General features: G+C 46.9%; 1 protein-coding gene across 16 annotated transcripts in view; it reads left to right on the top strand.

Annotated features, from left to right (window-relative positions):
• The window catches only part of BIN1 (bridging integrator 1), a 101,123-nt gene that overhangs the window by 64,047 nt on the left and 20,708 nt on the right, over positions 1-16,368 (top strand). For 7 of the 16 annotated variants that reach the window (XM_054829891.1, XM_054829890.1, XM_054829889.1 and 4 more), the window contains 4 exons: positions 1,492-1,577; positions 3,365-3,440; positions 5,287-5,369; positions 12,917-13,067. In XM_054829891.1, coding sequence (XP_054685866.1) covers positions 1,492-1,577; positions 3,365-3,440; positions 5,287-5,369; positions 12,917-13,067 — 396 coding nt within the window. Of the gene's footprint in view, positions 1-1,491; positions 1,578-3,364; positions 3,441-5,286; positions 5,370-8,100; positions 8,152-12,916; positions 13,068-16,368 lie in introns of all 16 variants that reach the window. The other 9 variants (XM_054829885.1, XM_054829888.1, XM_054829895.1 and 6 more) reach the window with 2 other exon arrangements.

Raw genomic sequence — 16,368 nt, 5'->3', positions numbered from 1 at the left:
CTTTTTCTGGCGGAAACTATCTCTTCTGATCTTGAGTACAAAGTCTTAGCCTTGCCTTTGGCAGCAATGAGCAGCCTTCTGAAAGGTGGAGCTAGCTGGAAAGTAGGAGGTACTGTGGCTTGCTCCTAAGTCAGGAGAGAAATTTAGAGTGTAAGGATCCTACACAACACTGTGAGGAACAGGACTGTGAACTGCAAAATATTTTTAAGTCCTTTGTCCCATCAATCCTATCGTTGCACATAGCTGTCACTAAGGAGCAGTAAGCTGGCACAAGGAAGATAAAACTTTGTTTCGTAGAAAAGGTAGGAATCTGACTGCAAGCTCATAGAGAGATCCAGTTCCCCAGTGCCTTTGGGCTCTTTGCAGAGCCCTGCAGCGTTGTGATGTTCCTGACATTGTCACACATAAGTAGGCACTCGTGCTGACCTTTCTGTTAAGATGTGTTGTAAAGTTGCTCGTGTTTGCCATCCTGCGTCCCACTGCACAGGGTTATGGGAGAATGTGGTGCTGTTGCAAATTACCAAATAGAAAAGGTTTAATTAGCAAGCTTTGAGTTTTAAGTTGGGGTACTGAAGAGGGGAAGAGGTCACCTAGGACTAATACAGGAAGGGGAATGTGGTTGTTGCTGGCGTCACCTGTCAGCAACAGAAACCAGGATCATCCTTTTTGTCACGGAAACCTGGCAGGATTCACATATCGGTGTTGGGGTCTGTCAGTGTCTAGGTCAAATGGACAGATCAAATTTAAACTCTCAGCTGGGAGAAGGAGGTCCTGTACAAGGCCTATTTCCTTTCGTGTTGATGTCCAACAGCCAGCTAGGGCTTGCTCTTGTATTAGATCCTCACCAATGAGAGTATGTGAGACTGCTGAAACCAAGACCTGCTGCTCACGCACCCCAGCTTGGCCTCCTGCTGGCACAACTCATGCTTTGCATACCCTTCCTTGTTTCTCCAGTCAACTTTGTGAGAGCTGTATCAGCCAAGGATGCAGACCTCCTCTCTTCCTCAGAAGAGACGGGGCTTTGGCATGACCTTACCCAAGCAGAGAGGGTCCCCATGAGGGAGGACTCTTCTTCAACGCCGTTTGGGATGGATTTCAACTTTCAGAGACCTGGCAAGGGGCAGGGGCCATTATTATCTTCATCTCTTTCCAAGCTGGAGGCTGAACTGCCTGACCAGCTCTATTCAGTTTTTGAAGCCAGGGAAACTTAAAGAACTTAAAACACATTAGTGGATGTTTGAATTACTTTCCGAGTATCCAAACAGGGAAATCCCTTGAGAGAAAACCTGAGTGTAACACATGCAAACTGAAGGGGCATCAGGTCACGTGCAATGCAACTCTGGTTCCTGGGAGACCCATTTGGGATGGCGATAACCCCATGCCAGAATTTTGCCTGGTCTCCCAAAGAAGTCACAAAGAGTGACAGTTGTCCCAGCCCTGCAGGGTACTTGTCTGTGCTGGAGCTGACAATCTCCCTTCTCTGTTATTAAGGCTGAAGAAGAGTTAGTAAAGGCTCAGAAGGTGTTTGAAGAAATGAATGTTGATCTGCAAGAGGAGCTGCCCTCACTATGGAATAGGTGAGTGCTGGAAGTTTTCCCAAGGGCTGGTTGGAAAGAAGCAAAGAGCCAAGCTCTTGTATCACTGTTCTCCTTGGCTTGGGCTGGCTCTTTTTTTCTGGATTACCTCAGACAGTCTATCCAAGGATTCCCTCCAGACAGGTTCGCCCTGGGCTTTTTATGCTTTGCTTCATGACTCTCATGAAAAACTCAATTTTACCACAAAGAGAAACTGTGTTTCTATGCTTTGTCTGATTAATCCCTTTGCCCCACCAACTCTGCCCAACTTTCCTGGGCAATGACCCGACTTCTGCTGTGGACAGCAGACAGAGCAGGCTGGGTCACTAAGATTTTGGGTGTGGAGCTGGCTGGCTGGAAGGAACATCTGCAGCTGAGTGGGTATGTCAGCTGACTGATGAAGGGAAGATGAGATATCAGAGAGGGTTTATACAGTCACCAGGGTTGGGGAGAGCCCAGAGGTGATGTCTTGATCACTGTGTCTCATCATGCAAGCTTATGAGCACCTGGTGAAGCAGCAGGTTTGACACAAGAAGGAAGATGAGAGGACAGGTTGCTCTGCTTTGGGTGAACAAAGATGAGGAGAGGATCCTGGTATGGCTGCCCTCCCTTGCCTCTAAATGTGCTCCTGGCTATGTGACACAGGACTCAGCGAGGAACTAGTGGTTATAACTGTCCTGTTGTGCTCTATTTAACAAAACATAGTCTGGGCAGAGAAAAATAGGCTGAGAGAATAGAGGAAGACTTGAGAGACCGTGGATTTGCTATACCAGTGAGTATGGTGATGAAAGGGGAGGAGAAAGAAACAGATCGACGTTAGCTTGCAGGATGAAGCGGAGGGAGGCAGAAGCTGATGTATGGGGAGAGCACAGTGGAAAGCAGGCAAAATCCTCCTAGGAGTGGCCCAGTTTCTTATTTTTAAATGCAGTGATTGTGTCTGGGTGGCAACAGGGTGGGAAAGCAAAGTGCTGCTGTCTGCCTTCACTCCCCTTTCCTCTCAGTCTGTGTTGGGACTTTTTGCTCAAAGCAGCGTGCAAGCCTGACTGAGGAAGGAGCTGGGAGGGATACAGGCAGTGCGGTGGTTCCATGTGCAGAACGGTGATGCCGCTGCCCTTAGACAGCATCTCCCTCCTGCTGTTGCTCCTCCAGCTGGGTGCTGGTACAGCACTCTCTGTTGGCAGCTGGCAGGCTGGCTAGAGGAGGGAGGGCAGCAGGCAGCTGCTGGGATTTTAAGGTGCCACAGGTTGTTCACAGGCTCCTGCTATCCAGCTGATCCTTCTGCTTTCCTATTGCGCTCTCTGCCTAGCCTGTGCTCTCTTACTCTTCTGCCCCTGAAGCCAACAGTTCATGCTTTTTTGCTTCCCCTGGTGCTGAGGGACTTCAGAGTGAATTAATAACTGTCGTCCTGCCAATTCCCCCAGCTCTGTCCACACTCCATCTGTGTCACAGCCTCTATTCTTTTGCTTTCTATCACCCTACCACTGTCTCTTTTTTTTTTTTTTTCCTCCCCCTTCTTACCCCCAGCCCTGTATCCACCTCTCCCTTTAGCCAGCACAAATTCAGATCCTATCCCAACTGGCCTCCTAGACGTGTTTGCCCCATACGTGGCCTTTGCTCCATCACCCCCTTCGTGCTTCTCTGCCGCCCTTCCCTTCCAGCTTGTACCAGATCTGACAGAACTGAGTTTGAATGGGAGTGGTGGGTGGGAGGTAGCAAAAGGGGCAGAACTGAAAGTTTTTGGGAGAGCATTGTGTCCATTAAGTTCTTCTGTCTCATTTTTCATTTGGCAGTCGTGTTGGTTTCTATGTCAACACATTCCAGAGTATAGCAGGCCTAGAAGAGAACTTCCATAAAGAAATGAGCAAGGTAAGGCAACTAACAGCTTATCCTACTAATACACCCTCTTCTCACTGTTATCAAAAAAAGAAAAAAAACGGCTGTAGAAACCAGAGCATTTGCCCTATGTCAGAGGAAAATGTTAACCTTTAGTTTTTTCTGACCCACCTGGGAGAAAGGCTGAGATAGTCGTGTAAAGGGATGGAGCACAGCGAAGAGACCACAGGGCCATGCAGTGGGGGGAGTTCAAGTCACCTAGCAGGTCTCATTTGCAGGTCCGCAGAGGGAAGAGAAGCTGCTTTCAGGCCTCTTTCTTGCTGCCTTTTTCAGTTTGTCTACATTATGGATCTGTAACCTATAACCTGGACACTCTCACTCAGCCTGGTATCTATTTGCCTTCTCCTCTGCTGCCTGGCAGCAAGCTGCTGTGAACCCTCATCTCTCTAACTGTGGGGATGAAAACAGCAGGGAATCTGCACGTTGGCTGAAGACTGAGACCCACCTCAGTCTGGTCCCTAAGAAGGCACTTCTCAGCAGTACATCTCTGCTTTGGCTTCTTTCCTGTCCTGTGACCCAAAAGAAGGCATTTGAGTGCTTAGCATGGCCCTTGCATGGGCTACCAGTTGGCCACGAGTTGGGAATCACAGCAGTGAGCAGTGTTGTAACCTGATGGTGGCAAGCTGGGTCCTGGTGCTGTGTGCCAGCACCCATCAGAGACCTCAGGAACAGTCTGTGGGAAAGCCCCCCACTGCCACTTTCATTTACAGATACGTTCTTGTTTTTTCACTTGAAAGCTAAAGAAGTCTTGAATTCCTTAGGCCTGTACGCTGCTCCTAAGAGTTGCACGCCCTCTGTAAACGTTGCACTAATCTTGATGAGTGACTGCGAGCCCAGCTGGAAAACTCTTGTATTCCCTCCCCAACGTCATCTTGACAACAAGACAGCCGCTAAGCAACAAGCAACATTATAGTCCTTCAATTCCCAGCAGTCGGGGGCCCTCTGCCTTGGTGTAATGCATCCATTTGGAGCCCTGCTGATGTTTCATAGGGACATTTCCAATTAATAGCCTGCTCTTCTCCACTGAGGGATGAACTGATTGTTAAGAGTAGGGAGGATTGTTATAATTGTCAGTTTGTTGCTGTTAACTCACATTCAGTGAAACATGGGAAAGATGCTTGTTAGACAAGAATTCTCTTCTTCTATCGTGTCTTGGATTTTTCTTTCCTGAGGAGTTTTGTATGAGAGCAGGGTTTTTGCTTTGTTCCATAAGAACCATCTGTTTCTTATTACTGCTATAACATCCAATTAACTGCTGGTGTTGCCGGCACGATGCCTCCAATGTTGATTGCATTGGATCTCTCCTCCTACCAGTGATAAATCTGGCATCTCATCTTGTTTATGAATTGGCTGTTTCAGAATAGGAGTGTCTGGAGTGAATATTCCAGCCTTTGGTGCCAGGGAGAGTTTAACCCCTAATATAGCATTTCTGCAAAGATATCCAGGTTCTGCTCAAACCTAGATGGCCCAGACAGCCTGTGAAGTCAAGGCCTGTTGTTGACTGGAAGTCCAGCTGCCTTTCGCTCTACAGTTGAAATGGCCATGTCCCAAGCTTTATAAGCAGGTCTGATGTGTAAGGGAGACAGCAATCCCATGAAGTGCTAGCAGCTCCTCAGCCGTTTGAGCGCTGTAGCATTTCATACCCCACAGAGGAGTGGAAACAGATGTAGGGCTGTCCTCTCCTGGGATACCTGAGTATGTGCGCATGTCCAGGCACAACCCTGTGTTTGGTCAGCCTGGGCAGGCCAGCCCAGACTCTGTTCTGGCACTTGGGCTCTTTTCTCATTCTCTTTCTTTCTTTTGTTTTTGTATTTTGCAGTTGAACCAAAACCTCCATGATGTCCTGCTGGGTCTAGACAAGCAGTACTCAGGCAACGCCTTCCCCGTTAAAGCACAGCCCAGGTCAGTAACTGTGAGAGTAGTGTCTTTCCCTCAGCAGGGGAGGAGGGACAGGGATGTCTCTACTAGGGGTATTGAAACCTCCATGTTGTCAGCTGGGGAGTGATTTGACTACCTGCATATAGCAGCCAGAGCTCGCTAGAGCGTGTCCAAGATTGCACTTGGGGCTGGGGGACACAATGCAATACATCTTACCTTTCTAGAATAGCATCTGGCCTCCTAAACTTTCACTGGGTGCCGATGTTCAGGCAACTGACTCAGGTCTGCTTTTTTAAAGTCAGATTCCATGCACTGACATGTAATACTGAGCTGCCCTTCCTTCTGGGTCCAGTTGCCGGCACCTGTCCTGTTCTTTCCCTCAAAAGCTGCCACCATGTACCTGCAGCTTGTGAGCTTGAGCACCAAGAGCCCATTTGTTTCCCCGGCCTCCTCTTTGGCCCTCCAAACTTGGAACCATCCATTTTCCAAAGCCTTATGCCCCTCCTGTGTACCTAGCTGAGGTGCATTTCCTCTGTGTGTGTTGTGGAAGTAGTTGCAGGCTCGCTAATATGAGACCTCCTGATCTCAGAGCACTTCCAATCTGCACGTATGCAAGGAGTGAGTGTCCTCCAGGCCTTTAGTTTTCTTTCCTCAGCTGGGTCCAGTCCTGTATGGCTAAGTGCAAGTCTGCACATTCTCTAGCACTGAGAGGGGAGGGAGAGGTCGGGCTCTGGATGAGGCTTGTGTGGCTCCCATCCAAATGCGTGAGTGATGAAACAGTGTCAGGCTCTGGCTTCCAGCTGCTGCTAATCCCACATGCCGGGTGAGCAGGAGCACAGCCCAAGTCCTCAATTGGTATATTGATGGAGGGAGGAGGTGAAGTCAGCGTGAAGTAAAGGCAAGCTGTGCTCTGAGTGCATTCATTCGGAAGGGCTAGATCAGATCTTGAGACCTCTGTGCTCCCTTGTCTCTCCTCCCTGTTTAACCTCCTTTTGCAGTTGTGCATAGATGACTTGCGTGTCCTGTTCCAGCAATGTATGTGGTGTTTGCCAGCTCTAAAAAAGAGGACATTTGAGTTGAATTTGGCCCTTGAATTTTGGATTGCTAACACCAAATTTCCAAGATGCTAGTAGGAATGCTTCTTCTGAAAATAATATCTTCTTCCCAAGTTAGCGTGTGGTGTCTGTTGATCATCACAACCCAACAAGACCGAAGCCTTGTGAGGAGGCCGTGGTGCCCATCCTCTTGCTGCCATGTGCCATGTTGCCTCTGATAGCAGCATCCTCCAGGGTCCTTGGAAGAGGATGAGGCAACAGGACGGATGAAGGCTGTAGCCATTGCTTTGTCCAGCTCCTTCCTCCTCCTTACTTTCTTCCTCAAGGAAGTGATTTCGAGCTGTAGTGACAGCCTGGCCCAGACATGTTCGTTGTTGTTGTGGCATGAAGCTTCTGCCCTGAAAGAGCTGCTAGTGAATAAATTATCTGTACTCAAGATTCTTGCCCCCACAAACTGCTAGCCTCATCTGGGGCTGTAACGGGTCTCTCAGCTGCAGTTCTGTGCTCTTTGGCTGGCTACAAGACTACAAAACCGAGAATGAGTGCGCACACAGAGGTCCCTGTGTGGGTTGCAATCTGAGTGCTGCTGCTTCATCACTTACTCCCTGCATCTCGGCTGAGATGCCAGACCTACCCCAGAGCAACACTCTTCCTCCTGAGCACAGTGGAGCAGGGTGTTGTAGGAGGATGTAGCAAAGGTTTGCCAGGATAGTAAATATGTTTTGCAGTGACCAGGAAATGCTATGAGGCACTTCTGTCTCTCCTGCACATCTGGCCTCTCATTGTGGGGCAGGGCTGGAGCGAGAGTGTGCACGAGGAAATAGCCCTCACTGATGTGATTGCTCATTGTGGTCTGCAGTAGGAGCAGATGCTTCCCTAAGCCTTCTCTACTGGGAAGGGGATTGGATATGGATACAATGGCAGGAAATGAATGAGGAGGTGTGAGAAGAGAGGCGATTATCTGTGCACATCACTGTGGCATTCATGCGAGGCCCTACAGAAATATTACTGTGGCTGATGAATCTGATGCTGGCTGTGTAGCACAGTAGCACAGAGCAGCTGATGTATTTCTGGGAACCTCAGACATATGTTTGGGATTTGTTTCTGAAAGAGTTTGAACATTCAGGGCTCAGATGCCTACAAGACCTAGGAGATCTGTAGCATTATCCTAGTATGATTGGACTAACCGGAATAAGACATAGTAGGAAAGCTGCTGATTAGCTTCCACCTATAAGACTATGCACAGATTGCATTAGTAAAGGAGAATGGGGAGCTTGTTTCTTGTGTACCAATATTTACAGGGGGGAGTGAGGAGCTGTGATTACCTGTGAAAAAAAGGACATTTACAGTTCTCTGCTGGTCTATACAATTTCCTTTTTCTTCTTCTCCATGTGCACCCTGGCCCCATATTGCAATGTGCAGGGAAAACTAGTTTGCTCGCATGTATGCAGATCTTTGACAGGCACAAAAAGCCCTCTCCTACCCTCTCCAAACCAGGCCATAGCTTTCTAGGAACCAAGGAAAATGTATACATGTATTTTTTGTGTGTATATCTGTGTGTGTGAGAGAGATAACTTGTCATCTTGATTACATTGAGCTTTGTGGCACCAAATGAATGGGTGCTTGGAAGCTTAATTTATCCTCATTGGTTTGACTGTGCCATCCTGTAACGGAAATGATTTGCGTGCCATCCTCAACAGAAAGAAAACTAAACTGTTCGCCAGGCTGAGGAAAAAGATGAGCAGGTACCGGTACGGAGAGCAGCATTTCAATTCGTGTTTGATTTAGTTCCTAAAACCGGAGAGGCTGTTGCTGGACTCTAACAGCCTGGCACGTGTTAACCCTGTGATGGGAGAGGGGTCCTTTGCATGATACGATGTGTTCGTGGCCTGCTGGGTCCTGCTGAGATTTCTCTGTGTCTGGATAATCCCATTAACTGCTTGTGTGCCTGGTTTGAATCCTTGCTTCTTTTCCTATCTAAGAAGGTAGTGTGAAAGCTCAGACATTGTCTGATCGGTTGGTTTTGTGTGACTGAAAGTGCGGTGCTGGGTTTTCCATGGGAAGTATGGGCAATTTTGGTGATTAACAGCTTCTAGTTTCACCTAGTGGGGCTTGCCCTTTAGAACAGGTCTGAAATGCTGCATTCTCATTCCCTGCCTGGCCAGGGAGGACCATCAGGCAGGTCTTTCACATTCAGAAGTCCTGTTCTATCTACCTGTTGCAGTTGGGAGGATGATGAGGTGGGAGAAGGACACTTCCAGCTTTGCTCCTTACTTGCTCTGTTCTTGAGGATCCTCACTGTCTTGCTCCATGCATTTAAAAATTTTGTGCAGGACTGAAGGAAAAGGAAGCCTGTTGTCTTATATAAAGAGTAATGTCAGCATCTTGCCTTTCAAGACAGTGACGTCATTGAATAACTGGATTGCCACAATGCCTAGAGTTACCATAGCCAAGGTCAAGGACTCTGACAAGAACGTGCTCTGGAGCAAAGTGGGAATTGCTGCATAATGTCATGGAAACTTCCTCTAATTTTTTTCTTAGTCTTTGTGTTGGTACTCCTTCCATGGGGTCCTTATAGGAAGAAAAAAATTAAATTATAATTCTCAATCTGATGTTCTACCAGCAATAAAAGCAAGTACTGGTGGATTGGGATCCTTGCTTTTCTGATCCTGGCTTCCCACTGACTAGGGCAAGTCACACAACACTTCACTTTGTCTCTGCTATGCATCCTTTGTAAAGGGGGACGTTGGGAGGGTAAGGAATGGTAATTTCACAGGGAAGCTGATGGGCAAATCTTGATTTTGTGTCCTCAAATGAAAAGTAGTAAAGGAATGTCTTGTGGTGTTACTATTTTGAGGTTTTCTACTGTAGGAAAAGAAGGATTCACTGGAGTACTCTTGATGTCCGTCTCTGGTCAGACCACTGTTGTACCTGCGCTAGGCAGGAGGTTTAATATTTCACGTAACTGAGAATGGATGGATCCTACAGCAGAGGGAGAGCTAGTAAATCTCATCTCCGTGAACTCTAGCCACAGTGTGCTCCTGCTCTGCCCTGATAAAGTCCAACTGGCCCAGCAGTTAAGGTGCCTCACCTGGCCTGTGCTGGGGGTTTCTGCTGTCAGAGTAGCTGCTGGGGTCACAGATACATGTGCAGCCCCTGGTGCAAGGAAAGGAGGGTCTGGGATCTGCAGCAAGAATGTACACTTGTGCCACCGTATGTTTGGGTATGTGGGTGCTTTCTCCTCCTTTCTTCTGCCCCCTCTTTTTTTTAAATAATAATCCAGCCTGCTTTGGTGCTAAAAAATCAATTACTTAAGGCCTGTCTGAGCCTTAGTTGAGATGCCAACCTTCTTTTCTTTTTAACTTGAGAACTTGGCAGGAGGTGACTGGTCTGTTTTTACCATATTGGAAAGCAGGTTTCATCCTCTAATGTAGGATTGTTACAAGCACACGGGAACCCCATTTGCAGATGTTATTTCGGTCTTCCAGAACAGATAAGGCAGCCCCATGAGGGGTCTGGGAGCTCAGCAGCACTAAAAGAGTCTGGGGGATTTTGGCTTTCCCTTCAGCTGCAGTAACTGCATTAGACCCTGTTCCTTGCTCTCTATTTGTGGAAGAAAGTTGACACCCCCTTCCCTTCCCAATATTCCTGGATTTGGCATCACTTCCCAATTGCTCATGGGAAGGAAAAAGAGAGAGAAATGACCTTGTTTTTTTGACTTGTTTTTACTGTGGTATTCACGTTTGGTCAGTGGGGACAGTCCCTGCACTCTTGCTTTTCCCTGGGTTTCCTGGAGCAAGCAGTCGGTCTGGAGACAGGACTTTGCTCTGTGTGGGCAGTGTGTGCTCCCTGGGGACCCATGAAGGACAGAGGACCCCAGTGACAAGCTTGCTTGATGCTGGTTGCACTGGCTAAATGCGTGCAAAGCAACAAGTGCAGGAATGAAGGTGCTGCTTAGGGGGCTGGAAAAGTCTCAGCCAAAATTAGCACTGGCATTTTCCTAGGGGGATCAGCCAACACATCAAACAAGCTGTAAATAGTACTGACTTAATGAAGGCTTTAGTGTGGGGCTCTCTCAGCCCTTGCGGGATGAGGGGAAGAAACTGGGCTGCCTCTCATGTGGGAGCCTTTTATCAATATATCTCCAAATTAAGTCACTGCCAGGCACCAGAAATAAGGCACTAAAAAGCTGTGTCATGGCCTTTAGAAAATAAGCCTGAACTCCTTTCTCACTGGGACAAATGGTCTCTTCAGGTCCATAGAAGGAAAAGCCTACCCTTGTTATGGTAGGCCAGCTGATAGCCAGTAGTTCCAATATTCCCAGTGTAGTCTGGGCATTTGAGGAGCCTTGGCAGTCTAGCTGTAGATCACTGTATCCCCCATCTTCTCCAAGGTCCTCTCAACTCTAGAGAAGGTAACAGTATTTTTTCCCCAACTTTAGCATCAGAGGACATTTTCTGTTATTTCCTGCTGTTCCCTGGTGACTCCTATTTCACGCAGGACTTCCTTACCTTCACCCTCCAACAGTTACTTCTTTTAATCTGTAGCACAACCTTGTCAATTTTGCAGAATCCTTCACACAACCCACTGTTCTGAAGTGATTTCTGAGGATCTCTGAGGAAGGACACTGTAGGCATACCAGTCAAACTGCAGAGCTGCAGGGGTTGGCATACGTGTTCTTTAGTCCCCTCTCTTCCCTTTTTCCTTCTCCTTTCTCTCCTTTTCCCTTAGTGTGTGTGCCCCGGTTGAGAGCTGCTGGCAGAGAACGTCATTGGGTTTGTTGCATCATGTTGGTGTGCTGCTGGCATCAGTGTCATCAAGAAACATCTGACCTGCATGCAGACCTGAGAACAAGCGCTTTGAGGGGAAATGTGCATTTGGGGTGTGGACATGGGGCAAAAGTGGGGGGGAATGGGTGAGGGTGAAGTGAATGAAGAGGGAATGGGATGGGGAGCTTGAAAGCTGGAATGCTGAGCAGGGGGAGATGCTTGCTTGGAAGGGGAGGTTTGTTGAAATGCCTTGCCATCCCTTCCTCCTCTTGCTTTCCCCCTACTCATGAGTGTTTAGGAATGAGGCCATCATGCATGTTAGCCAAAGACCACCACACCTCGGGCATCCAAGTGTGAGTGGATGTATGTGTCTGGAGCTCGGGGCTCTCTTGGGACAGAACAAAGAAATAATCGGCTTGATGTCCCTGCAGAATCAGGTCTGCATTGCTCTAGTCCTGGCTCTGAGCTAGGATTTATTGTCTCAAGTTGGAAGAAAGGATCTGTTCCTTTCAGCCTCCTCCAGGGCCTTTAACTTCACAAGAAATGTGACTTTATAAGTGGAGGCAAATATCACTCCCTGTAGATGAGGTTGCACAGCCCTTTTGCAATATTCTGTAATGTTCTGGTTTCAGCTGTGTATAGTTTTGCCAAACTAACCACTTCTGCTAAAATATCTCCTACCATTGTCTGTGCTTCTGCACGACTTGAGATAAATTGATTAGTTGGTTTTTGGGAGCCGAATTTCAGCCAAGATGATTCAGCTGTTCCTGAGAATTAGGCTGGGAAAATGGTTTTACCTTTGTCCCTGTTGAAATTCTCTGGTCATCAACTTCTTACTAAATCTCTCATGATTCTGTACTTTGAAACACAGACTTGACATTTGGCCAGGGCATGCCCTTAGGGAAAAGTGTGTGCCTCTTGCCATTTCTTTGAAAAATCTGTCCAAATCTGGCCAAGTTATGAACAAATAAATGGCATGTGCTCCTTGCATCTTAATTCCCTGAAGAATGCCTTTTGACTGTGTATCAGAAACAGTTCTGGAATAAGGACCAACTGGAAAGGCAAGGGCAGAAGGGGTTCATCATTGAAAACAAGGCTGGGGAGACTTTCCATAATAGAGAAATCTTTATTAGTAGCCAGAATCTCACTGTTTCTTTGCTGTCTGGAATGATCTGTGCAACCTCTGGCTACTTTGCCCCTTTTCCAGCTTAGCCAGTTGGAGGAATATGATTACAACCTTAGTTCAAGTGTTGCGAATCTATTAGTCATAACCCATGCAGGTGCCAGTACACTACCACGTAGAAAAATTCTTATCTGTAGAATTTAAAACTAAATGAGCTGCACAGAACTCCCTCCCTTACCTGCTTCCCCAGTATTAAAAGACTGTGACTTAATGTCAGGCACTTACATTAGAATCTAGCAGAATTAAGGACGCTTGGTTGTTTTTTGGGTTTTGTTTTTCTGTGTCTGAGGCAAAGTATATCCATGCAGTAGGAATTTAGTGAGAAGCCTGCTGCACAGTAATGCTGCTGCAGTGTGTTGGACTGCAAATGACTCAGCAAAGATGTTTCTCAGAAGCTTGTAGAGGCTTCTAGTGTCTTCATCACATGTCTGGGCAGCGAAGCAAAGAGATGGAGGCCACTGATCTGCGCTGGTTGGCACGAATCCTTCTAGGCCTGGCTCAGACTTCTTTTCTCTCTCTCTCTCTCTTTCCCTCTCTCTCCCTTTCTCTCTCCACTTTCTTCAGTGACAGCACCCCAGCGAAAGCAAATAAAAGCCCCTCGCCTCCACCAGATGGATCTCCCATCACCAGCCCTGAGACCAAGACTGTCAACCATGAGCTGGAATCGTCCACTTTGGAAGCACCTGGGGCAAGCATCCCAAAGTCACCATCTCAGGTAGCGTCCCCATGACATTGACCATGTCTCTGCACTATGACTGCTGATGGCACAAGCTCTGTGAGTCAAAGACATCCATCAGTTGTTTTTTTGGACCTTTTCCTGCTACTGAGCACAGAGAATATGACACGACAGTTCTCCTTCACTGTTTCCTGAGAATGCAAGTTGCTCATTGGTCATGTCTATATCATATAGGGAAGAACTAAGCTGTCTCTGAATATCTCTACGGGGGGAAGGCCAGTAATACATTTTGCTGTCCAGTAGGATGGCCAAGAAGATCCATTTTGTAGCTAGGCGAGGAAGTTTGTTCTTTACATTCAAATGTAATCTGTGGAATTCAGTGGTCCACTTCCTTCTCAAGAACTTCTGTATCTGAGGAAGATTCAAAGTAAAAAGTTTAATATTGATAAGGAGAACATCTGTACTTTGCATGATGTTTTACTTTAATCCCAAGATAAAATATTATGCTAAAAAATAAAGACATTGTATTCTTATGCTATGAAGAAATTAGGTGGGTACTAGGAAGAAAACTGTCCATTATATGGAGTCTGATGCCTTCCGTGTGGCCTTTGTTAGTTAGTCCTTTCCTTACACAGGAGACACCCAGTGGCATGTCTAAAATAGAAGACGTGGCTCCTGCTACTCAACATGTGGTATGTTTTGCTTTGGGATTTAGAGAAAATAAAACATTTGCTTCCTCTTCCCATCCCTCTATTGCTGTCAGGAAAAGTTTAGTAGGCAAAATTAGTAACTAGGCCAAAATTATGTCTGGTGCCAATCCTCGCATTTCAGTAAGTGGGACACCAGGGAGGAGTCTTCCAGGAAGAATTAAAGCTGAGGAGGGTTCTGGCCAAACTGGTAAGATAAATCCTATTGCTTCTGAAAAGAGACAGGTGCAGCCCAGAACTTCCTTGCTGTTGTCATAAGTAACAGCGTGATTCTAAATCCAGGCCTATGGTGTAGGCTGTCTCCTGTTTCTGGATAGCCTCTCACAATATTTTCCCCTCCACTGCATTTTTCATTTTCAGGGTTATCTAGGGATAAAAAGGGGATATTTTTACATTGGCAAAAGGATCTTTTCCAGCCCTGTGAGATGTGTGGATGCCTGGCAATGTCTTTTCAGGACTTCTCCAGGGTCTCTGCACCACTCAGCATTGCACAGCCTAGAACGGCTTCGCTACCACCCTGGCTAGGACCTTGGAGTAGGGTATGTGTATGGGGGAGAGAGGATAGTGCATCCAGAATTGCCTTCCTGTTTTTTTCAGAGATTGCCATAACTTGATTAAAATTTGGGACATTTGTACAGATTTATTGAGCTGTTCACTGCAGACTTCACTCACCCTGCCTGTGGACTTGTCTCACTGAGTTTGGCTTCTTCCCTGTCCTTTAAATAGCACACATAAGCCTTGTTTTTGCCAGCCTGCAAGTGTTTTCTCCTTCACTTGCTGCCTTCCTGCCCACAGGAATGGGGCTGGAGGCACCCCTTGTTGAGCAAGCAGAATATTCCAGTGCGGCCCTGGCTGGAACCTCAGCTGGGCCAGAAGCAAGACTGAAATGGTATTTGCAGCTAATGCTGCCACCACCTGGCAGCCTTTTCCGACCTGTATTTAATTCATCTTCCCAGGCCTCACCGCAGTGAAGAACAAGAGCTCCGCTCCATATTCATGCTAGGTGCTAAGAGGTGGAGCTGGCTCCGGAGGGAGGGAGGACAAGGACAGGGGTTTCATACTCGGAGCGAAGCCTGGTGTCTGTATGGATAAAGTCTAGAAACTGTGTGTCAGCTTGCCAGGCAGCTGGAAAACACACGTGTCTGCTCTCTCAGCGGTGCTTGGCTTTAATGCTGAAATCTTCACAGGTGTCATTTCTTCTGATGTATGGGTAAGTGATTTGTTCTAGGGAGGCTAGGGACTTTATCCCCTGGGGCAGGATGGAGCAAAAAGCAACAAGTACAATTCTCTGGCCTGTTCCTGTCTGAAATACTAATGCAAACCATAAGCAAAGGCTGTGGAGAGAAAGGGAGCAAAACAAGAGACCAAATAAATACTAACTATATGTTGAACTGTTCCCTGTGCCAAAAAAATAGCTCTTTTACTGTCCGTTAATTCTCAAAAACAGTTTATTTCTGTCTTTTGGAAGAAGTGACTGCTATCAGCTCTCTGCACTGAGTAGTTCGACGATGACACAGGACTTTAAGGGTCTGTGAAGTTTCAACGGTCAGACTTTTGCTCTCAGTTACACCACTGAAACACTGTAATGACGCTTTTGAAATCAGTGCAACTACGTTCCAAGTCAGCAGAAAATTTTGGAGGATTTGTTTTATTCTAGGCAGCAAAGTTGTTTGTGCTTGATGAATTTCCAGGTATAACCCAACACGAATATACAATCCTGTTGTCTTTAAAGTTTGTAATTGGAGCCTCCCATTTTTGCAGATGGTGTCTCTGTTCTGCGAATAGCTTTTCCCTGAAATTTCTGGTCCCTTCTTGCAACTGGCAAGCAGGGGATTTTCAGGAAGGGATCGTTCTCAGGAAATACGGACACACCACCTTCTGCTAACAGTGAAAAGTTGGAAGTGAACACACTATTTTCATTATTTCCCTTAGTCAGCTCCTCAGTGGTAAATGTGTGATTGCATACTCACTCACACTCGTTAACGTAGGTTAACCCTGTAGAAAACTGGGCATATCCTTGGCAATATGAATAAGTGACGTGTAGAGCTCAGTTATGTGCTGGAGGAGTGTGAATACAGGACTAAGATTTGGGGATTGCTGTGTTTCAGATCTAGGCCTGACACTGATATTCTGGGTTCCCGTCGTCAGGTCTCTGAGTCTTGCTACCTTGGGACCCTCAGTACAATGAAAAAATCAAGTAATTCTAAACCAAAATAGAAATGCATTGTCATTGGTGAGCATTGTTGTGGTGCTGGGAACTTACATGGCTGCTTTGTTCCAACACAGCGGCAGCTTCTCAAAGTTTGATTTGATTTAGAAATGATCACTGAGCCTTGGCCACAGGAAAACATGAAAACAATGTGGATGGGTTGATCTAGGGGAGAATCTACCACAGCTTCCTGCGGGGTTGTGGATGCAGTGTCAGGCTGTCTTTTAGCATGATGGTGGGTATTAGGATGGGTTAGAGTTACAGGGTCAGACTTTGTTATGCGTTCTGTGGGATCTCCATTTGGGAAACACAACTTCATTAGTGTCAATGCTCATTGGTGAAACTGAGAGCAGAGTTGGGCCCACAGCAGTCGTGGCTTCTCAGAAGTTTGAATTGTTCTTGCCTAGAGCTGAGAAGTGGTAAG

This window comes from Grus americana, chromosome 6 (assembly GCF_028858705.1).
Source record: "Grus americana isolate bGruAme1 chromosome 6, bGruAme1.mat, whole genome shotgun sequence".
In the NCBI taxonomy this organism is placed as follows: domain Eukaryota; kingdom Metazoa; phylum Chordata; class Aves; order Gruiformes; family Gruidae; genus Grus; species Grus americana.
The sequence above is the reverse complement of the archived record's forward strand: the minus strand, read 5'-3'. Positions and strand labels throughout refer to the sequence as shown.